This window comes from Lepus europaeus, chromosome 1 (assembly GCF_033115175.1).
Source record: "Lepus europaeus isolate LE1 chromosome 1, mLepTim1.pri, whole genome shotgun sequence".
In the NCBI taxonomy this organism is placed as follows: Eukaryota; Metazoa; Chordata; class Mammalia; order Lagomorpha; family Leporidae; genus Lepus; species Lepus europaeus.
Window position 1 is genome coordinate 89707988 of NC_084827.1, and position 24248 is coordinate 89732235.

The following is a 24248-nucleotide window of genomic DNA, read 5'->3' on the forward strand; positions in this document are numbered from 1 at the left end:
TTTCTTTTATTTTCTTTTTTTTCTTTTTTTTTTGACAGGCAGAGTGGACAGTGAGAGAGAGACAGAGAGAAAGGTCTTCCTTTGCCATTGGTTCACCCTCCAATGGCCGCCGCGGCCGGCGCACTGCGCTGATTTGAAGGCAGGAGCCAGGTGCTTCTCCTGGTCTCCCATGGGGTGCAGGGCCCAAGGACCCGGGCCATCCTCCACTGCCTTCCCGGGCCATAGCAGAGAGCTGGCCTGGAAGAGGGGCAACCGGGACAGAATTCGGTGCCCCGGGGACTAGAACCCGGTGTGCCGGCACCGCAAGGTGGAGGATTAGCCTATTGAGCCATAGCGCCGGCCGTGATATTTCCTTCATCTGTATTTACTTGAACTTTTTTAAAATTTATTTTTGACAGACAGAGTGGACAGTGAGAGAGAGAGACAGAGAGGAAGGTGTTCCTTTTTCCGTTGGTTCACCCCCCAATGGCCGCTGCGGGCGGCGCACCGCGCTGATCCGAAGGCAGGAGCCAGGTGCTTCTCCTGGTCTCCCATGCAGGTGCAGGGCCCAAGGACTTGGGACTAGAACCCGGTGTGCCAGCGCCGCAGGCGAAGGATTAGCCTATTGAGCCTCGGCGCCAGCCTATTTGAACATTTTTACCACTTCTATTAATGTTTACTAGATTTTTTTCCCAACTTTTCCCGTGTCTGTGGCAACAAACTTCTAGGGAGTAAGTTTGAATAAATTTAGCTACTAGCTGCTGCAGTTGTATGTTTAGGCTCAACACACACTGATGTGCAAATCACACAGATTAACCTACTTTGTTGTAAAGCCAACTTGTTTAAAGTTGTAGAGTTGACTACTGAACATGTTGAATGTACTAACTTTCTAATCTCATTTTTCCATCCACTATTACAAAAGTATCACTATGGAGTTTATTGAAGAATTAAAGAAACTATTACCTAAAAATGTTCTCTAACTGTTAATATGATAATGTGTATTCCAAAGTTAATAATGAAAATTGGGGGAAAAAGCTATCATTTACTAAAGCCTGAATTCATACTAAAAAGGTTTCCAGAATATCAGTATTTTTTTAATCATTAACTGTTAGACATGGTGCTTGAAATTTTCACATTTCTAAAATAAATTCTAGAAGCATCCAGAAAGGGAAAAATCACATACAAATCTATAACAAGTTAGTTTTGGCAGTCCTTACTAACATTTACCAAATATTTTATGGTTGACCTCCCTTCTAGGTACTTTACTTTCTTTAAGTTAGAAGTGAACATGTGACTTACTCCGGCCATTGAATAGTGAAGAGATAAATAATGATCACTTCTGGGGGTTGGCGCTGTGGCACAGTGAGTTAATGCCCTGGCCTGAAGCACGGGCATCCTATATGGGCGCCAGTTCAAGTCCCAACTGCTCCACTTCCGATCCAGCTCTCTGCTATGATCTGGGAAAGCAGTAGAAGATGGCCCAAGTCCTTAGGCCCTTGCACCCATGTGGGAGGCCCGGAAATTGTTCCTATCTTCTGGCTTCAGATCGTTGCAGCTCCAGCCATTGTGGCCAATTGGGGAGTGAACCAGCGGATGGAAGACCTCTCTCTTTTTCTCTCTGCTTCTCCTCTCTCTGTATAACTCTGATTTTGAAGTAAAAAAATAAGTCTTTAAAAAAGAAAAAAGCCGGCGCCACGGCTCACTAGGCTAATCCTCTGCCTTGCGGCGCCAGCACACACTGGGTTCTAGTCCCGGTCGGGGCACCGATCCTGTCCCGGTTGCCCCTCTTCCAGGCCAGCTCTCTGCTGTGGCCAGGGAGTGCAGTGGAGGATGGCCCAAGTGCTTGGGCCCTGCACCCCATGGGAGACCAGGAGAAGCACCTGGCTCCTGCCATCGGATCAGTGTGGTGCGCCGGCCGCAGCGCGCCTACCGCGGCAGCCATTGGAGGGTGAACCAATGGCAAAAGGAAGACCTTTCTCTCTCTCTCTCTCTCTCTCACTGTCTACTCTGCCTGTCAAAAAAAAAAAAAAAAAAAAACACACACACACACAATAAAAAAAAAAAAAGTAGATTTGCCTGCACAGGACCACTTGCAAGGAAGTGTGCAGCCTCGTGGCCCAGGACTGAGTTCAGAGCAGTTAGTACTGCGTGACTGTCCAGGGTATTGGCAAAAAAAAGCAGACCATCACAAAAAACAAACAAAAAAACAACCTGATCACTTCTGGGTAAAACCTTTTAACAGCATTTGCATGATTTGCCACTTCATTCCAAAGGAGCACTTGTGAAGAACACACTGAGGTAACCTCAACTTGAGTAACTACAAAGAAGAATGCCCTTTGTTGATCCACGCTGAGCATAGAATAAGAGCAGCTCTAAACTTCTGTTGTATCAAGTAACTAAAATGTGAGGGTATGATGACTGTGTAATATACTGTCTACTCAAACAGATAATTTATAAAGAAAAAAATGAAACCTCTCCTTGGAGTTTCCCGACAAAACATGAGTTGAGTAAAATCTATATAGTCCCAAGGAAAGAAAACTGACACAAGAATTCAATGTCCAGACTTGTAAGTTATGTAAAAATAATTTTTATGTATTTAAAATATTTCAATAGGTCAAAAGCATAAAGACCTGTTCCTAAATAGCACTGAGGACAAAACAAAGGAAAACCTTAATAAAAAGCCAAAAGGGGCCAGCATTGTGGGACACTGGGTAAAGCTGTGACCTGCAATACCAGCATCCCATATGGGTACCAGTTTGAGCTCTGGCTGTTCTTCCAATCCAGCTCCCTGCTAATTGCCTTGGTAAAGCAGCAGAATATGGTCCAAGTGTATGGGCCACTACTAGCCATGTGGGAGATACAGATGAAGCCCCCGGCTCCTGGCTATGGCCTGAGCCAGCCCTGGCTGTTGTGGCCATCTGGGGAGTGAATCAGTGAGTGGAAGATCTTTATTCTTCTCTCTCTCCCCCTCTCTAACTCTTTCAAATAAATAAATAAATCTTAAAAAAAAAAAGGGAATAAAAAAATACTGTGATTAGAGAGAGGATATGAGAAATCAAACCAAAAAATTACCTTAAATGTAATTATGATAAACTAGAAAATTTTTGAAATTTTAAAAATTTTTATCTAGATCTAAATTCCAAATTTATATATTAAACATTACTAGAAATGGGAAATATCAGTAAAATTCTAATTTCCTCATGTTATATATAAGAAATCAACATATATTGCTTAAAGAATAAAAACATGTAATTTCACTCTTATTAACAATATTTAAAAAGTCTATTAGAAATCTAAATTTACTGCATAGAATATTTCATATAGTCTACCCATTTCCAATTATATAATAATCCTTTCAAGTGTCAAGATCCAATTAATTGTTTCCTATATTGAATAAAGCATGTGAGAAGAGAGAATGAGGGGAAATATTTGAGGTAACTAAGCAAATGTGATAAAGAAGGAAAACAGAGGGGCCAGCACTGTGACATAGCATGTTAAGCTGCTGCGTGCAACAACATCATCTTATAGGGAAGCCAGTTCAAGTCCTGGTTGCTCTACTCCTGATCCAGCTCCCAGTGAATATGTCCAGGAAAGCAGGGGAAGATGGCTCAAGTACTCAGGCTCCTGCCAACCATGTGGGAGACCCATAGGGAATCCCTGGTTCCTGGCTTTGGCATGGCCCAGTCTTGGCCACTGTGACCATTTGCGGAGCGAACCAGTGGCGGGAAGACTCTCTCTTCTCGGTAACTCTGCCTTTCAAATAAATAAATAAATAAATAAATAAATAAATTTAAACAAACACAAAATGAGGGAAAGTAGAAAAGAATTCTGAGTGTAAGATATGAGTGTATTGGAGCTGGTGCTATGACATAGTAGGTTAAGCCTCCGCCTGCAGCACTGGCATCCTATAGGGGCACTAGTTTGAGTCCTAGCTGCTCCAATTCTGACCCAGATCTCTGTTAATGGCCTTGGGGAAGCAGGGGAAGATGGCCCATGTCGAGGACTTGGAAGAAACTCCTGGCTTCGGATCAGTTCAGCTCTGACTGTTGTGGCCATTTGGGGTGTGAGCCAGCAGATGGAAGATCGATCTCTCTTTTTAACTCTAACTCTCAAATAAATAAGTAGATCTTTAAAAAAAGAAAGAAAGAAAGAAAAAGATTTGAGTGTATGTATGAGAAAATTGCTAAATGTTAGACTTAAACAATAAACAGTCAAAAGAAAAAATGTATGGCATGATAGTTCTTAGACTTATAAAAAGAGGATAAGGGGCAAATGTTGTAGTAGAGTAGGTTAAGGCTCCACTAAAGATGCCTGCATCCCATATTAGAGTGCCTGGTTGAAGTTCTAGCTACTCCACACTTCCAATCCAGCTTCCTGCTAAGGCATCTTGGAAGCAGTAGATTCTAGCTGTGGCCTGTCCTAGCACAGACAGTAGCAGGCATCTGGGGAGTGACTCAGCAGAAGGAAGATCTGTCACTCTGCCTTTCAGACAGATAAATAAATCTTTACAATCTCTAATTTTTGAAGGACAAAAACTATGATGGAACAAACATAATTGATAATTTGTCAGGAGGAGGAAATATGGTTTAAAAAAAAAAAGGTATGCTCACCTTGGGGGCCAGCACTGTGGGGCCAGCATGAAAAGCTCCTGTCTATAACGCCAACATCCCATATGGGTACTAGTTTGAGTCCTAGCTGCTCCACTTCCAATCCAGCTCCCTGCTAATGGCTTGGGAAAGCAGTAGAAGATGGCCCAAGTGCTTGGGCTCCTGCCACCCAAGTGGGAAACTTGGATGAAGCTCCTGGCTCTTGGTTTCAGTCTGGCCCAGCCCTGGCCATTGCGGCCATTTGGGGAGTAACCCAGCAGATGCAAGCTCACTAGCTTGGTCTCTTTCTCTCTGCCTCTCTAACTCTGCCTTTCAAATAGATAAATAAATCTTGAAAATATAAGGTTTTTGCTTACCTTCTATGATTAAAGAAAAAAAGGAAAAAAACAAAACAATGAAGTGAAACACATTTTCATACTATGTAAAATAAGAATCATCATATGCCCACCAAAGCAAAGAAATGCTAGAAATTAACAAGTTTTACCATTGTCTTTCCTGATCCTCGAGGTCCAATAATAAGTACAGAGTTACTTTCTCCATGGATAGCAGTTCTTTTTAGCAGCTCAATCAAATGTCTAAAATGACATAAACAGGAAGAAACTTAAAAAATAAAGCTGGAATAATTGGCTAGGTAGTACTTTTTAAGAACTGAATATTAATATACACAAATTCCTTTTTCTTTTTTTCCCTTAGGGTACTTGACTTAGGTTCCAAATAGTCATAAACAGGAATATACTGATTCTCTGGAAACCTCAAGAGAAAACCTAGAAAGTTTAATATATTTGAATTTTATGATGGTAAAGGACAACTTGGCACTTATACCTTTGCATTTATATCCCCTTTCCCACTAACACTACAGCCATTATTTTCTAGCTGGCTGCCAAGGATTCAGGGCAAGAAGATCAGAATTTTCTGAGCAGACAACAGAAACATACTAAGATTGAGAGTTAAAAGACCTTCTTGTCAGGAGAATATCTTTACCTACTCATATGTAATAATATTCAGTTTATCTATAAAGCAAAGTATTATGATTCTATGAAAGTATTTATTAGTCACATTTAAGATCAAATTTGTGTACATATTTTATTTTGCAAAACCGGAAGGACATTTATAAGTAGATTTATAGAGATAATGAATTAGACAGACTTACTTGTACTGTACTTGCACTCCAAATAGGTTACTATGTGGATTCTGGTGACAAAATCTTGCACGTAAAATTCTTTGTACCTGATGAAAATAGAATAAATATAAGTATTAGACTTGTAATCAAAAATGAAAGGGAAAATACATTTATAGCTTTCAGAATCAGGTATTAATGAGCCAATTGAACCCTCCTTAAAAACTTGTCCTTAAGAATTCTGGCACCATTTTCATGACCTATAAATTGCACTCTTAATCTAACTCAAAGCCCAGATAAAGGATGAAAATTCAGTTGTTACTATTTCAAAAAGAAGGTGAATTAAATAAGCAATTTGAGGACTGTTTTAATGCATGCAAATGAATGTATAACATCACAACCAAGTAACAAAGACAGGAGAATATCTATAATGCATTTCAATCTAAAAATGCTCATGAACTACATAATCTCTACAGAACATCACATCTAAATTGGCTTCAAACACTACAAACTGTTGAAGAAAACAAATACACTTTATAGTTCATACAGTTATTAAGAACTTGTTGGGCTCAGAGCACAGTATATTAAAATGGCATGATCCATACCTAATAGATATTGCAAATAATTGGAAAGAAATGCTAAACCATGCTTTAATAGACACTGTAAATAACTTGAAAGAAATGCCAAATTTAGGATGTCCCACACCAGACTGCCTGGAATAGATTCCCAGCTCTGGTTCCTGATTCAAACTTCCTGCTGATGTGCACCCTGAGAGGCAGTACTGATGTGTGATATAATTGGGATCCTGCCATCCACATGGGAGACCTGGTCTGAGATCCTAGCTACTGGCTTCAATCTCCCTGTGGGCATCTACAAGTAAACCAGGGGATTAGAGCGAGTGTGCACTCTTTCCTTAACTCTCAAATAGATAAAAAATTCACAAGAAAGTAAAATTCAAGAAACAAACTGCAAAAATGTAGTAGTCTGGTATTTAAGCAAGCATGCCAGAAGCCACATTTACCTAGGCTATGGAGTATGGAATTATTGAAATGAATTAAGAAAAATTATTGGCCTGCGCTGCAGCTAATCCTCTGCCCGCGGCGCCAGCACCCCAGGTTCTAGTCCCAGTTGGGGCATCAGAGTCTGTCCTGGTTGCTCCTCTTCCAGTCTAGCTCTCTGCTGTGGCCCAGAAGTGCAGTGGAGGATGGCCCAAGTGCTTGGGCCCTGCACCCGCATAGGAGACCAGGAGGAAGCACCTGGCTCCTGGCTTTGGATTGGCGTAGCGCGCCAGCCATAGCGGCTACTTAGGGGGTGAACCAACGGAAAAAGGAAGACCTTTCTCTCTCTCACTGTCTAACTCTGCCTGTCAAAAAAAAAATTTTATTTTGGGGCCAGCACTGTGGCTCAGTAGGTCAATCCTCTGCCTGCAGTGCCAGCATCCCATATGGGCGCCAATTCGAGTCTGCTCCTCCTCCAGTCCAGCTCTCTGCCATGGCCTGGGAAAGCAGTAGAAGATGGCCCAAGTCCTTGGGCCCCTGCACCTGCGTGGGAGACCAGGAAGAAACTCCTGGCTCCTGGCTTCAGATTGACACAGCTCTGGAGTAAACCATGGAAGGAAGACCTTTCGTTCTGTCTCTTCCTCTCACTGTCTGTAACTCTATCTCTCAAATAAATAAATACAATCTTTAAAAAATTATTTTAAGGTGATATAAAGGGCACATCAAAAAGTTTATGAAAAATTAGAATCAAAAGATAAGTGTAGAGGCTAGTGTTGTGGCATAGCAGGTTAAGCTGCTGCTTATGAGCTGACATCCCATATCAGAGTGCCAGGTCAATTCCAGCTGCTCTACTTCTGATGCAGATTCCTGCTAAGTGCTTGGGAAGCAGCAGATGATAGCTCAAGTACTTAGGCCCTTGCCACCCACATGGAGTTCCTGGATCTTGGATTCACCCTAGCACAGCCCTGGCAGTTGTTAACCATTTGGGGAGTGAAATCACAGATGGAAGATCTCTCTCTCTCCCCTCTCCACCCACCACCATCTCTTTCCTTGCCACATTCTCTCTGATGTCCTTTCTTTCAAATAAATGTTTAAAAATTAAAAAATAAATTTATTGTGGTGCAAAAAATTTTGAAATCTGTGTATATAAAGAAACTTCAAAAAACTCATGGAAATGTGTATTATGAAAAACCTATCTGTGGATGTCAGAACTTTTTCATCAAAATCTTTTTCAAAGATTTATTTATTTGAAAGTCAGAGTTACAGAGGGAGGGATAATCAGGAATCTTCCATCTGTTGGTTCACTCCTAGGAAGGCCACAATGGCCAGGGCTGTGCCAGTCTGAAGCCAGGAGAAAGGAGCTTCATCTAGGTCTCCCACGCATTTTCCACTAACTTTTTTGAAGTACACTTGTAGTTTGAATTCACCATGCAATCAGGTACTTAGACTTATTTGTAAAGAATTATGTCACACAATCTAGCAGTGTTTTGGAAAAGGGACCATTAAAGTCATTACTTTTCTGGATCTGCTGCAAATACAGTGTTCCTTCCTTTAGGAAGGGACAAAAACTTTGGGGAACCATCTCAAATTTGACTACATTTACTAAAATAAGAGGTTCCACAATTATTTGATTTTTCTTTCATGTACCTGAGATGAATCTTAGTTTGCTTTACAATGTAGCAGACCTTAAGCAAAAAAGACCTAATTCACTGGGAATAAAACAATTCATATTTAGCACTACAAATAAGAAGACAGAACAAAGAGATTGGTGCCAGAAGAGACAGTAATATGAATTTAAGAAGGTAAAGTCCTAATTTTCAACTTCTTTACCTACAAAATGGTAATAAAATCTTTGATGATTAAATAAGACAATTATTTGTAACAATTCAGAAACTGTATACATAATAGCTAATACCCGTATAACATTTAAATGAGTGCACATGTACATACACACAAGGACTTTATTAATCATGTGTGTTCCTCTATCTAGACTAGAAATAAAAAGACAAATCTCAATCCTTTCCTTTGAAAAAACAAAAAAGCAACATAACTTAGTAGAACAAATTAAAAAATTAGTAGAGCTGTTTATTAAGTCATTTTAGCAAAGTTACCAGATACAACATGAAGAAACAGAAATCAATGGTATTTCTATACACTAGCACTGAACTATCAAAAAGGAAATTAATAAAACAATCCCATTTACAATTGTATTACAAGGAATAAAACACCTAGAAATAAAATTTTTTATTTTTAATTTCTTAGAAATAAATTTAACAAAAGAAGTCCAATAGTTATACTCTGAAGATAACATTTAACTAAATTGAAATTAAGTCTCTTTTAGGAAAACAAGAGTAAAAATTAGTGTTCCAACTAGCCAAAGACTTATAAAAGATGAAATTAAATAGTAGTGTTAATAATAAACTAACAATATTCATTGGCAGAAAGGGGTCAAGAACAACAAAATTTGTAGATGCGGAAATTAATTTTAACTAATAGTTTAGAAAGATTTGCTTCCAGATGATTGTTGTTAGGTTCCTGCACAGGTATCTCCTTAAGAAGAGAATGTGAATCTTACTAGCTGCTAAGGGACAAATTCAACTTAAGATGACGACTAGTTTTCTGGTCACTTTTGTATAGTAACAGACCTTCAGATTAATAAAAATACATACTAACCTGTGAAAGGCATTCTGCATGCATTAAGTTGTTATTCTTTGATTTACGATTGCTCATTTCAACAAATTCAAATCCTTAAAAGAAGAAAATTTAGCATGAATATAATATACACTATTGGCTTAGTGAAATTATTTAAGTTTCCTATTCTACAGTTAAAATAAATATAATTTTAAGTGTGAAAAATGCTTACAGTTATCAAACATTAAAAATGCTCATTGGGTCCTGTTTGTGTGACTACAGGCTTAATTTGACATCGCCATACCAAATTTTATACAGTATTTACAACTACTCCTACCTTTCTCTTAAATCTACTATTCCTATTTCCTTCCTTTTTTTTTTCAACCTATAATTCCTATATATAGAATATTGCTCTCACCTACCCAATCCACAAGATCATCTCTTCCCTTCCTTGCTCCACTCAACAACCATACAGTTATTACAGATGAGATTAAATGATTCTCTGTAAACAGCCATGAGTGTCTATATTTCTTTTTCCATAATTAAATTACAGTGAACAAAATTCTGTTTAAGGCTGGCGCCGTGGCTCAACAGGCTAATCCTCTGCCTTGTGGCACCGGCACACCGGGTTCTAGTCCCGGTTGGGGTGCCGGATTCTATCCCGGTCGCCCTTCTTCCAGGCCAGCTCTCTGCTATGGCCCAGGAAGGCAGTGGAGGATGGCCCAAGTGCTTGGGCCCTGAGCCCGCATTGGAAACCAGGAGAAACATCTGGCTCCTGGCTTCGGATCAGCGCAATGTGCCGGCCGCGGCGGCCACTGGAGGGTGAACCAACGGCAAAAAACGAAGACCTTTCTCTGTGTCTCTCTCTCTCACTATCCACTCTGCCTGTCAAAAAAAAAAAAAAAAAAAATTCTGTTTGTGACGCCAAATTTAGTACATTTTCGTATTTCAAACATTTTAGCATAAATCTCAAGACAAAGTTGACAATGAACTGATATGTGGAATGAGAAGCAATACTAATGAACCATATTATAAATTTTGTAAACTTCTAGAGGGCAACATACTCACAGATAAATCCCATTGCTATAAGAACTAATTTTCTTAGCAATGACTATGAGTAGGAGTACTTTAACAATCAGGAAATAATAGCATAAACTATGTTTACTTAGGAACTAAGAATTATTATAAATGCTCTGCTAATTTAAACCTCAAAATAACCATACAGAATAAATAATATTATAACCCCATTTAATATTACAAGACACAGAAAGGTTAAGTAACCTGACCAAAACCAAACAGTATGTAAGTGGAAGAGCCAAAACTTGAAATAAACCAAGCATATACTTTTTAAAATAATGCATTCTGCTCTCTCCTGGAGTCTCCAGAAGGAACATAGATCTGCTGATACTCTGATTTTAGCTCAGTGAAAACCATTTCAGAACTTCTGATCTTCAGAACTCATAAAATTCAAGACATGCTGGCCTACCATCAAATCACCAATGACCAACAATACTACAAGGTGACCATGACAGCACCAAGAGGGAATAAAGAGCCTCATCCTTGCTTGTATCCCCACAGAGCAACAATTTTGTAGCTGTGCAGATAAAAGTACCTTTGTGAGAACCTTCCAATTGGGGGAGCACTTTATAAAATCCTGATGGAGTCAAGGCCTACAAAGATAGTTTTGAGAGGGCAGACCCCTCGCTCAGGAAACAGACTTGATGACTATGGACCTGTCTCCAAGGACTCAGCCACAGTCCATTATGATTTTGACTCCTAGCCTCATAGTTTAGGTAACAGTATCAAACACATTACTGCATCATAAGACAGCACCCCACTCCCACTCCCCACCCCCCATTTTTCACACTTGCCTTACAGACTAGAAACATCAACTCTCAAAACTTAGCTCTAGCCCTCTCATTGTGGTCGAGATCAGTTTTGCTCCCCTCAAAATCCAAAAGACATACCTGTCTGAGTCCATGGGACAGGTTTTCCAAACTGAGTCCCACATAGATCCCAACTTTCCTGAACCTCGGTCACTGCCACTCTTGGCTTTGGGACAAAAGCAATCATGCCTGTACAAAGAACTCTTGGGAGAGTTACTTGTCTGTGCCACTAAAAACAGGCTTGCCAACCTCAATCCCTGGCAAATGGTCAACCAGCTATGAATCCTGGACCTCGCCCTTCTTCGACAGTCCTCAGAGCAATACTACATAGGCACAAACTAGACAGGAGACACGCCCTTCTGTGTCCATGTGGCAGGCCTGCCAACTTCAATCCCACATTAGATCCTAAAACAACACTGAATCTCATTCCCATTTCTTCTCAGCTGTGGATGGAGAGCAGGTCTGCCTACTCACATCCCAGGGGAAGGGAGGCCCATCTGTGCCCTTGGAGGCAGACAACCTGTGTCCTACAGTAGACCATGAAACTGCCCAGTAAAGCTGTTCTAGCCTCTCTCAGTCAGACTTCAGAGTAGGTCTGCCCACTCAAGGACCTACTGGGAAACACACATGTTCATGATCCCAGAAGTAGGCTTAAAAACTTTGGTCTTGGCTGTCGATCTGAAGCAGCACTGCAACCTACTTCCAGTCCCACTCACCATGAACTTGGCAGTATTGCCTGCCTAATGATCCAGCAGAAGTCCTATCAGGGACTTAAAATAAGTCATATTTTTCTGCACACCTTTATCCCAGTGCTACCCATATGGACCAAGGTTCTGGAGACAGTCCAGTCCACCCATAGGGGCCAAACAGAATTCACACCCGCTACAATCCTGGATAATAGGTCCAATATCCAGGAGACAGCAGCAGTCACATGACTCAGTTCCAACTCCACTGGACCAAGATACAGGAATCTCATAGGGAACCAGTCTGTAAAGACAAGAGTGCGCCTTCAAATGCACAGAATGACAATGTAAGGCTATAAGGATAACACAGAATCAGGTAAATATGGCCTAACAAAAGAAAATTAAATAAAGCTCAAGAAGCTGACCCCAAGGAAATGGAGATCTACAAACTGTCTGAAAAAGAAATCAAAATAATTATCTTATAGAAGCTCACTGAAGTAACAGAAAACACTGAAAACTCAGATTAGGAAAATAATGCATGAGCAAAATGAGAACTTTAATAATAACAGAAACCAAAAGTTAACTATTATTCTGGAGCTGAAGAACACAGTGACATGAATGAAAATTTCAATGACGAGTTTTACTGAAGAATTCAATAGAAAGTTTCAACAGCAGACCACATCAGCAGACCAGATCATGCAGAAGTCATGTCATTTGAAATGACCCAATTACAAGAACAAGAGAAAAAGAACAAGAAAGAGTCAGGAAAATATAAGGGTACTCTCGGACAGTAATATATAAATTATCAAAGTCCCAAAAAAAAGAGAAAGAGAAAGAAGTATTATCAAAAAACATTCCAAATCTTAAGAGGTACATAAACACCAGATTCATGAAGCTCAAAGGGCACTAAGAAGGATCAACCTTAAGAATATACCAAGATATATTATAATTAAACTATGTGCTGGGGCATAGTAGGCTAAGACTCTCTGCCGTGCAGGCATCCCATATGGGCACCGGTTGTGTCTAGGCTGTTCCTCTTCTGATCCAGCTCTCTACTATGAACCTGGGAAAGCAGTAGATGGCCCAACTTCACCCTGCACCTATGTGGAAGTCTTGCAAGAAGCTCCTAGCTCCTGGCTCTTGGCTTCAGATTGACCCATCTCCAGCTGCTTGCGGTTATTTGGGGAGTGAATTGGTAGATGGAAGACTTTCCTCTTTGTCTCTCCCTCTTTGTACCTCTCTCTCTCAAACAAACAGAAATCTTAAAAAAAAAAAATGAAAAGAAAATAAGGACAGATTCTAGAAAGCAACAGGATATAAGAGACTTGTCACATACAAGCAAACTTCCATAACTATTAGTGGTTTTCTGAACAGAAAATTCTACAAGTCAGAAGAGAGGACAGTGATATATTCAGAGTATTAAAATTAAACATTCTTAGCCAAAGGTTGAGGGAGTTCATCAACACCAAGCTTACCCAAAAGAAATACTAAAGGGGAGTTCTTCAAGTTAAAAAAAAATGGTTAAAGTAAATATGTAGTCAAATTCAGAGTACTCTTAATATTTTGGTAGTGTGTAAATCCCTTATATTTCTAAACAAAGGTTAAAATACAGAAACAACAAAAATAACTAGACTTACACTAATCTGTTAAGGCAAATATAATATTTAAAAAAGTAAATTGAGCCTTCAAATTCAAATGTGGAGGTAGTAAAATTACAGAACTTTTATGTACGATCAAATATACATTATCAGCTTAACATAACATGTTTTAAAGAGAAAATGTTTTATCTACATCTTATGGTTACCATATAGCAAAAATCTGCATTAGCCATAAAAGAAGCAAAAGAAGAAAAAAGAATGGATTTATGAAACAGTCTGAACACAATTAATAAAATAGCAGTAGTTGGGTCTGGCGCCGTGGCTCTCTTGGCTAATCCTCTGCCTGCGGCGCCAGCATCCCATATGGGTGCCAGGTTCTAGTTCCAGTTGCTCCTCTTCCAGTCCAGCTCTCTGCTGTGACCTGGGAGAGCAGTGAAGGATGGCCCAAGTGTTTGGGCCCCTGTGCCCACATGGGAGACCTGGAAGAAGCTCCTGGCTCCTGGCTTCAGATTGGCGCAGCACCGGCCATGGAGGCCATTTGGGGAGTGAACCAACGGAAGGACTTTTCTGTCTCTCACTGTCTCTAATTCTACCTGTCAAAAAAAAAAAAAAAAATAGCAGTAGTAAGTTCTTAATCTATTGATAATTATTCTGAATGTAAATGAATATATTCTTCAATCAAAAGATGAGCAGATGCATAGGAAAAAAAAGCAAGATTCAGTTATATTCTGTCTAGAAGAGACCCACTTCACCTTTAAGGACACACATCTACTTAAAGTGAAGGAATGAAAAAAATATTCCCTCTTAATGGAAACAGAAAGAAAGGATAGCTATATGTAGAAGAAATAGACTTTGAGTCACAAACTCAGATGTCTGTCAAAGAGACATCTGCACTCCACGTTTATTGTACCACTATTCACAATAACCAAGAAATGAACAACCTAAGAGTCTAACCACTGATGAATGGCTAAAGAGAATGTGGAACATATATACAATGGAATATTAATAAGCCATATAAAAATGATGAAATCTTGTCATTTATGAAAACATAGATGGAACTGAAGGTCATTATGTTAAGTGAAAAAAGCCAGGCACAGAAAAACAAATATCACATGATCTCACTCAAACATGGAGTCTAAAAAATAGGTGAGAGCCAGCCTTGTGAAACAGTAAGTTAAGGCGCTGCATGCCAATCTGGCATCCCATATCAGAATGCTGGCTAAGTCACAGCGGTTCCACTTCTGATCCAGCTCCCCACTAATGTTCCTGGGAGGGCAGTGGAGGATGGCTCAACTACTTGGGCCTCTGGCACTTATGTAGTAAGCTGAGATGGAGTTCTTGGCTCCTGGTTTTGGCCTAGCTGAAACCTAGCTGCTGTAGCCATTTGAGAGGCATGAATCCAAGGATGTATGATCTCTCCCTCCCTACCCCCTTTTTAAGATTTATTTTATTTGAGAGGCAGAGGGGAAAAGACAGAGAGAAAGACATCTTCCTTCCACTGGTTCACTTCCTAAACCATAAAAGTCAGGATCCAAGGTAGTTAAGCTATCATCTGCTGCTTTCTCATGCACATTAGCAGGGAGCTGGATCAGAAGCAGAACAGCAGGGACTGTAAACAGTGCTCTGATATGGGATGCTGGCACTGCAAGTGGCAGCTTAATCAGCTGTGCCACAACACCAGCCCACACTCTGCCTTTCAAATAAACAAATAAATAAACCTTTTTTAAAAAAATTTAAAAACAGGTGGTCTAACATAAGTTAAAAATATAATGGTGGTTACCAGCAGCTTGGAGGGAAGTGGGGAAGGCTGGGGAAAATCTGACTGACAAATATTAAGTTAAAGCTGGATAGTGAGTGAGTAGTTCTACTGCAGAATAGGGTATCTACAGATAATGTCAATGTACTGTATATTTCTAAGAAAAAAGAAAAACAAGTATTAGATGCTCCAAATAAAATTATGAAGAGGAAGCCCATTATCACTACTAATATTTAATACTAAAGAAATCAAACAAAAAAGTCCTTCTGATCCAATTTTATGTGGTTACCATAGGAAATGAGCTTAAAAACAACCATTCTTCCCAACAAGACTGTAAGAGTCCTTCAATCTGAAAAATGCTCAATTTTAGTTCCCAAACAGAAAATTTTGCCACTGGAAAAATAAATTAGTTATGAATTCATTGTTTTATCCAAAAAATTATAAAAAACTCTTATTTCAGTGTTTGTAATATTAATGGGGTAAATGGAGATGTTCCATTGTTTACCATGTTCTACTCCCTTTTTAACTCACACTTATAAGTGGCAAAATCATTAAATTATAAAGTGATGTTAATGCAAAATAACAAAACAAATATCTCAAATTTAAAAACCAATTATTTATTATACAGGAAAAGTGTTCTCTCTTAAAAAGAGTAAATGTGATTCCATTTTGGCATACAAAAGTAAAGAGTCTTTTGTTTTAGTTAATAGTCAATAGTCACAGGTGATAGAGTTGCGGTTAATGGAAGTAAGACATAATCATGGTAGAAGCACCTGATCACTAATATGGTGTAAATAGGCAGGTGGTTAGTTAGGCCTAGATGAGCTGAAATTCTTGCCAGCCCTGCAATATGTTATCTCTTTACCTGTCAGTCTGCAATGCCCAACTTCCCAGAATATAACCTGTGCCTCATCAAAGACTAGGAAGGAAGAGATGCCTTCATACCACATGGATATTAAGCTCCACATAGAGGTGCCATAAAAATCCTAGAGAGCTTCACACATGCTAAGACCCCACCCCATTTGCTTATTCAATTAAAGTACCATATCCTACCTCATAAAAAAGGCTGAGAACAGGGAGGAGGCTCTCTTTTTGTTCCTGAGGTGGGTTGGAGGTACTATTCAGGCTTTTGTTTTTCTCAGGGGCAACCTTCTGGTCCATTCATAATGGATATTTCTCCATGTGGGGTAGCCCACACTCACGTGTTTTCTCTCTCACTGCTAAATAAATCCTGTTCTCACTTACACCTATATATGCCTCCACTTAGAATTCTTACCTCTGTGAGGGGCAAGAACCTGGATTGAAAATTAAGATGCCAGACCCACATCACCATAGTCTTTTATCCAGCTACTCTATCTCTAGGACTTTACTCCATAAGAAATAATCATAGATATACACTATGAGCGTGTTTACTATAGTGGTTACAACAAAGAAAATATGCAGTAGTTGGAGACTGGATAACTTAGTATGATACATATACATAGTGAAAGACTATTCAACATAGCAATTAGTTGATCAGCCTTGGTTAATTTAGTTGTATTATTAATAAAGATTAATGAGTAATTTTTGGTTCAAAAAGTCTCAAGGAGTTGGGGATATTGTGGTGTTGTGAATCAAGCCACCACTTGGAATGCCTGCATCCCCAATCAGAGTGCCTGATTCCAATCCTAGCCATCCATTTCTGATCCAGCTTCTTAATAATGTGATTCTCTCTCTGTGTCACTCTTTCCAAACAAACAAAAAATCCCATAAATACATAGTTTTTCATAAAATTTTTACAAAAAAATTATAAAAGTTTCAAGGTCTCTCATATAAGGCAATTGGAAGCTGACAACCTTGTCACAAGCGAAAGGCTGAACAAACTGAAAGCAACTCATACATAGATCCAGGAAAAAACAGAAGTCACAGAACCAACTGTTTTCCCTCAAACTGGAAAGACACAGGCAGATATTCACAGCTTATCAGGAACAGAAGCAGAAATCACACTGGAGCCCTTATTGGGGTGTCAATGAAGGCTCAATGAAGAGGTCTGACAGTTATGAACTCCAAGGCAATTTATTCTAAGGGAGGTTTCAACAGTCCTAAGTTTTTACTTCCCAGAATCTACCAGATTATTACAGTGAAGATCAGAGAAAAACTCCTCCTGTTTCAGCAGAAGGTGGGAAAAAGTAGCCATAATGAAATACACCCAGAGCACTGTTTCCCTTAATAAAGCTTGGCTTTAAGAGAATCAGTCTGGGAAGAACCTAAGTAGAATTTTATCAAAGCCTAATAGATATGGGGAAAGGAAATATCCAATTGCAGTCCTCTCTCGTCTTCCTGAAACACTTCAGGAGAAGGAGGGAATGAAGCACCTGTAAAGGATACAGGCTCACACACAAAAATCTGGGACTTATTTCTCCAAAGGATTACAAAATGGCTATCTCCACTAGTTAATACCTAATCAATAAAGCCTCCTGCTCTTTTTTAAAAAAAAAAAAAAATTTTTTTAAATTGATTTGAGAGGTAGAGTTACAGACAGTGAGAGAAACAGAAAGGTCTTCCTTCTGTTGGTTCACTCCCCAAATGGCTGCTATGGATGGCACTGTGCTGATCTGGCACTGTGCCAATCCGAAGCCATGAGCCAGGCACTTCTCCCTGGTCTCCCATGCCGGTGCAGGGCCCCAAGCACTTGGGCCATCTTATACTGCTTTCCCAGGCCACAGCAGAGACCTTGATGGGAAGAGGAGCAGCCAGGACTAGAACCAGCACCCATAAGGGATGCCAGTGCGCAGGCAGAGGATTAACCTACTGTGCCATGGTGCCTGCCCCCCAGCTGCTACTCTTCCAATCCAGCTCTCTGTTTATGGCCTGGGAAAGTAGTGGAAGATGGTTCAAGTACTTGGGCCCTGCACCCTTGTGGGAGAACGAGAAGACACTCCTGGCTCCTGGCTTTGGATTGGCTCAGCTCTGAAAGCTGTGGTCATTTGGGCAGTGAACCAGTGGATTGAAGACCTTTGTCTCTGTGTCTTTTCCCCTCTCTGTAATTCTACTTCTCAAATAAATAAATAAATAAATAAAATCTTTAAATACTTCTTTACTCAGTTCCTTATATCAAGTGTACATGTTTGACCATAAACAAAAAATGTAAAGCATATAAAAAAAAAAAGACATACCTTAATGTGGTGGAATGAGAAGTCCATGCCAAGATGGCTGCTGGCAAGTGAGCATCAGTTACTCAGGAGTGGCTTCAGAAACTCCCTGGGAAAGCCCCTGGGAAACCACCTGGCAACAGAGCCTGCTTGGCAATGGGCTGTGATTGGTTAGGGCATAAAACGCCCCTTGACTGGATTGGCTGCCTCCGCTATTTAAGCTGCTGTACCAACTGAAATAAACGAGTCTGTGGGCTGCTCCCCTCTGGCCCACTTTCACCAGACTCCCAGTGTCTTTGTGGTGACTCTGCGCCTCTTGCCCCCACCACGCTCCTCCTCTCAGAACAAATCCACAGCAACACCTTAAAGAGACTGATGAGCCAGAGCTGCATTCGGATCAGATATAATAAGATAATGAAATTATCAGACTGGGAATTTAAAAACAACTACAAATAGTATGATATTACTTCAAAAAGTTCATAGAAAATAGAATTAAAAGTTAAGTTTATTTTGGTCTAAAAACCCATGTATACAAGGGGTCTTCAAAATGTTAATGGAAAATGTATATTATGAAAAGATTCGCACAGATTTCAAAAATATTTTGCACCGAAATAAACGTTCTAATTCCATTTTTCCATGACTCTTTGAAGTATCCTTGTTACATGTAAGTAGAAAGCTGGAAATTCTGAGAAAGACTCAGGAAGATATGCTAAAAGTCAAAATCTGTGACAAAAATAAAGAATACCCTTGATGGGCTCAACAGGGACATGATCCAGAAAATAATCAGTAAGTAAAATATTTACTTGCGGTCACTGGAGGGTGAACCAACGGCAAAAAGGAAGACCTTTCTCTCTGTCTCTCTCTCTCTCACTATCCACTCTGCCTGTCAAAAAAAATAAATAAATTTTACTTGCAAAACTGAAATGCAACAAGAAAAAAATGAATGAAAGGGATGGAAAAGAATAGCTAAGAATCATGAGATGACTACAAAAGATATAACATGCATAAGGGAAAAACTAGAACGAATAGACGAAAACCTTTGAATGACTGAGGATTTTTCAAAATAAAGGCACCAAACCACAGAACCAGGACATTCAGTAAGGTAGACCCCCAAAATTTTTTTAAAAAGTATATCAAATTCAAACTGCAGAAAAATCATAGACAAATAGAAAATCTTGCAGGTAGAGGAAATGGAACACTTGACCTGTAGAGGAGCAGTGACGTTTTACATCAGACTTCTCTTCAAAAACCATGTAAACAGGAAGAAAGTGGAACAAGAGATTTAATATGTCGGAAATAAAACAATCTAGAATCTGGATCAAGTGAAATTATCCTTCAAAAAATGAAGGACAAATAAAAGACTCTCCCAAACATTGAAGGAATTGTGTTGTCAGCAAGACATGTTTAAAAAAAAGTTAGAAAGCAATTATGTAGTTCAGAAATTCAGATCAACATAAACAAAGGAAAAGTATTACAGAAAGAATAAGCAAAGTTAAAATAAATGTTATTCTTATATTCTTAACTGATCTAGCAGATAAGCATTTGTTCAAATAATAGGAATGAGGGCAGCCCTGTGATGCAACAGGCTAAGCTACCACTTGGAATGTCCACCATCCCATACTGGAATGCCTGGGAAGGAGTCTCATCTCTACTTCTGATTTAGCTTCTCAATAATGCATACTGGCAGGCAGCAGATGATGGTTCAAGTGTGTGAGCCCCTACCATATACATGGGATACACAGATGAAGTTTCTGACTCCTGGATTCAAACTGACTCAGCTCTAACTGTTGTGAGCATTTGCGGAGTGATTCAGTGGATGGAAGATCTCTCTACACTTGTGTCTCTTTCTCTCTTTCAAATACATTAAAATAAACAAAAAACCTTTAAGAATTAAAAAAAAAAGTATATATTAAGGGGAAAATGTTTCACAGTGGAATTTGGCATAGGAATTAAGATGCTGCTTGAGACATCCGCATCCCATACCTGAGTGCTTAGATTCAAATCCCAGCTCCACTCCTAATTCCAGCTTTCTGTTAATGTACAACCTGGGAGGCCGAAGATAATGGCTCAAGTTCTTGGGTCACTGTCACTCATATAGGAGAAATGGATTGAGTTTCTCGCTTCTAGCTTTGGTCTGCCCCAGTCCTGGTTGTTGTAAGTATTTGGGGAGTGAACAAGTAGTTGGAGATTTTTCTTTGTGGTTCAAATAAAATTAATTAAATAAAATTTTAAAATGTGATCAGTAATCATGGTTTATAGATGAGTGCAATGAATAAAAATGTTTTAAAGGATGGGGTGGAGGATTTAGAATACTGGTGGTACATTGCACCATCCAGTAAATGGTATAGTGTTATCTGAAAGTGAACTTGAATTGGATGTAACTGTATACAACAAACTCAAAGGCAATCACTAAAAGAAGTAAATAAGAAGTATGAATATGAATATGATAGGCTGAGTGAGGAAAAAAACAAAACATATTAAAAGCATAATGAAAACCAGAGAAAGCAGAAAATAATGGCGGACATATACAGAAAAAAATTAAGAGTAAAGATAGAGAAAAGAAATAGCAACAAACATGGTAGATGTTGATTCAAAAGAGCAACTCCACTTTTCAAATAAATTAATGTTTTTTTTAAAAAAAAGAATATCAATTATGAAAAGACATGGAGGAAACATAGACGCATTGATGCATATTGCTAAGTGAAAAAAAGAATCTGAAGAAGTTACATACTGTATGACTCCAACTATATTGGATTCTGGAAAGGCAAAAGGACAAGAGTGAAAAGACCAATGGATGTCGAGAGTTCAAGGGAAGGAAAGAATGGTGGAACAAAGGAGATTTATTTTCAAAGGGCAGTGAAACCATTCTGTATGACACTGTAATGGTAGATCTATGTAATTTCAAATTTGCCAACACCCATGGAATATTCAACAAGAAGGCTGAACCCTAAAGAAAATTAAACTTATTGATAATAATGTTAACATCAGTTTAGCAATTGTTAATATTGAATATATCACACCACGGCATACTGCTAGTAATAGGCCAGACTAAGTTAATAATTAGTAAAGGAGTGGAAGAAAAACAGACATATGAAAACTTCCTACTTTCTACTCAATTTTTTATAAACCTATCTAATTCAAAGCATTTGAGAATTTTTAAACCTAAAAATCCTCTTAAAAGCCCATTAATTAATTTTTTTTTTTTTGACAGGTAGAGCAGACAGTGAGAGAGACAGAGAGAAAGGTCTTCCTTTGCCATTGGTTCACCCTCCAATGGCCGCCGCGGCCGGCGGGCTGCAGCCGGCCGCACCGCGCTGATCCGAAGCCAGGAGCCAGGTGCTTCTCCTGGTCTCCCATGGGGTGCAGGGCCCAAGCACTTGGGCCATCCTCCACTGCACTCCCGGGGCACAGCAGAGAGCTGGCCTGGAAGAGGGGCAACCGGGACAGAATCCGGCGCCTCGACCAGGACTAGAACCTGGTGTGCCGGCGCTACAAGGCAGAGGATTAGCCTAGTGAGCCGCGGCGCCGGCCAAAAGCCCATTAATTTTAAAAAACCTGAACAGACCACATCAATCATGGGAAGGAAAGAAACAAGGAAAAAGGAAGGACAATGGAAGGAAGGTAGGATCAAAGGCCTAAGTTTTACTTTCCATTGCAGGCAACATTTTTTTAAGATAGCTTTTATTTAATGAATACAATTTTCATAGGTACAGCTTTAGGATTATAGCTTTCTTTTTTTTTTTTTAATAAAGCTTAAAGTCAACTTTTTTTTTATGATTTATTTACTTGAAAGTCAGAGAGAGAAGGAGAGGGAAAGGGAGAAAGAGAGAGAGAGGTCTTCCATCCTCCAGTTCACTCCCTAATTGGCCTAAATGGCAGGAGCTACGCAAATCTGAGGCCAGGAGCCAGGAGCTTCCCTCAGGTCTCCTATGTAGGTGCAGGGGCCCAAGGACTTGGGCCATCTTCTACTGCTTTCCCAGGCCACAGCAGAGCTGGATAAGAAGCAGAGCAGCCGGGTCTCAAACTGGCACCCATATGGGATGCTGGCACTGCAGATGGTGGCTTTACCTGCTACACTACAGCACCAGCCCCATAGTCAACTGCTGAGATCCAAAATATGTGTAGAAGTCTAGGCCTGAAAAATAGTTCACCCTTATTTACGACAATCAGTAAAAAAGCCAGGTGATCTACACAATCTTAGGGAAGATTTGTGAAAATGAAATATAAGTACAAAAGATACTTACTTTTAAGCCAGTAAGGCAGACAACCTACAAAATGAGGCACAAATCTCAGTAAAATAAAATGTATGGGAAATACCTGCCTTAGCAGATTGTGTCCCTACAGCAAGGTTGGCAAAACAATGAAAGGTAATTCAAGGGAAATATTAGCTACTAAAATAATGCTTTAAAACTCATTCATCTATTTCGTGTGTATTTGTTATTTTTAAGAAATCAGAGGCCTCAAGAGCATTTAAATACCAAAGTAAGAAAATTTTTATATTGTATTCTCCTTTGTCAACACCAATCATGGCTCTATCCACAAACGTAAGTCTCAAAAGTTGGGAAAGAAATTTTTGGCAATTTCAAGCAAATAATACCATTATTCTTTAAAGGTTTTTTATATAAAGACGGTGTCTACATATTATTCCTTTTAAATGTAAACAACAAAACTATATGATACTACTCTGATAATAAATATATAAGAACAAAGTTAAGAGACTAAAATTATACGTATAAGCATCTTAAAAAATTATTTTTAGGAACAGAGATTATAGGTGATTCTCATCTTTTCCTGTTAGTTTTACACTAAACATGTATTTTTTTAAAAAGATTTATTTATTTTACTTGAAAGTCAGAGTTACACAGAGAGAGGAGAGGCAGAGAGAGAGAGAGAGAGAGATCTTCCTTCCATCCAATGGTTCACTCCCCAACTGGCCCCAACGGTCGGAGCTGCGCCGATCCGAAGCCAGTAGCCAGGAGCTTCCTCCGAGTCTCCCACACAGGTGCAGGGGCCCAAGGACTTCGACCATCTTCTACTGCTTTCCCAGGCCACAGCGGAGAGCTGGATTGGAAGTGAAGCAGCCAGGTCTTGAACCGGCACCCAATTTGGATGCAGGCACTTCAGGCCAGGGCGTTAACCTGCTGCACTACAGTGCCGGCCCCAATATGTATTGTTTTTGTAACTAATTTGACTATATAAATTTCTGTGTGCTAATTAGGATATTTGTTTTAACTTTTAAATATGTCAGAAGTGGTGGGCATGTGGTACAGTGGTTAGGTCCCCACTTGGGACACCTGTATCCAGTATCATAGTGGCTGGTTTGTCTCAGCTAATTCAATTCTAATCCTCTTCCTATTAACACTCCCCATGGGAGGCAGCAGATGATGGTTTAAGATCTTAAGTTCCTGTCATTCATATGGCAGACCTGAACTGAGTCTGGGCTTCAGGCCTTGGCATGGCCCAGCTCTGGCTGTAGGGGTCATTTAGGGAGTTTACCAGCTGATGGAAGATCTGTCTCTGTCTCTCTGCCTTTCAAATAAAAAGAAAATAATAAACATGTCACAAATATGTATGAGTTTTAAGGGAAATTTTTAAAAGCATGAAAGTTGCCAGACATTATAGCAGGATGATGCTGCAACACATGGTGATAATACAGCTTTTGTGTTATATATTCCAATAAGTCTAATGGGTATTAGCTACACCCAGAATTTTAGGGAAACATTTTTGGTATTATTAAAAAATGACAGAGACATACACAAACTCTGGAAGTGGTTATCTTAAGACAGGAACATTGGCCGGCGCTGTGGCTTAACAGGCTAATCCTCCACCTTGCGGCGCCAGCACACTGGGTTCTAGTCCCAG

General features: G+C 39.6%; 1 protein-coding gene across 6 annotated transcripts in view; it reads right to left on the bottom strand.

Annotated features, from left to right (window-relative positions):
- The window catches only part of ORC4 (origin recognition complex subunit 4), a 77159-nt gene that overhangs the window by 42124 nt on the left and 10787 nt on the right, over window positions 1-24248 (bottom strand). For 5 of the 6 annotated variants that reach the window (XM_062186472.1, XM_062186481.1, XM_062186464.1 and 2 more), the window contains 3 exons: window positions 9375-9448; window positions 5737-5813; window positions 5071-5161 (listed from right to left, as the gene is read on the bottom strand). In XM_062186472.1, the coding sequence (XP_062042456.1) occupies window positions 5071-5161; window positions 5737-5813; window positions 9375-9431 (225 nt within the window). In that variant the 5' untranslated portion in view covers window positions 9432-9448. Of the gene's footprint in view, window positions 1-5070; window positions 5162-5736; window positions 5814-9374; window positions 9449-19189; window positions 19270-24248 lie in introns of all 6 variants that reach the window. The other variant, XM_062186455.1, reaches the window with a different exon arrangement.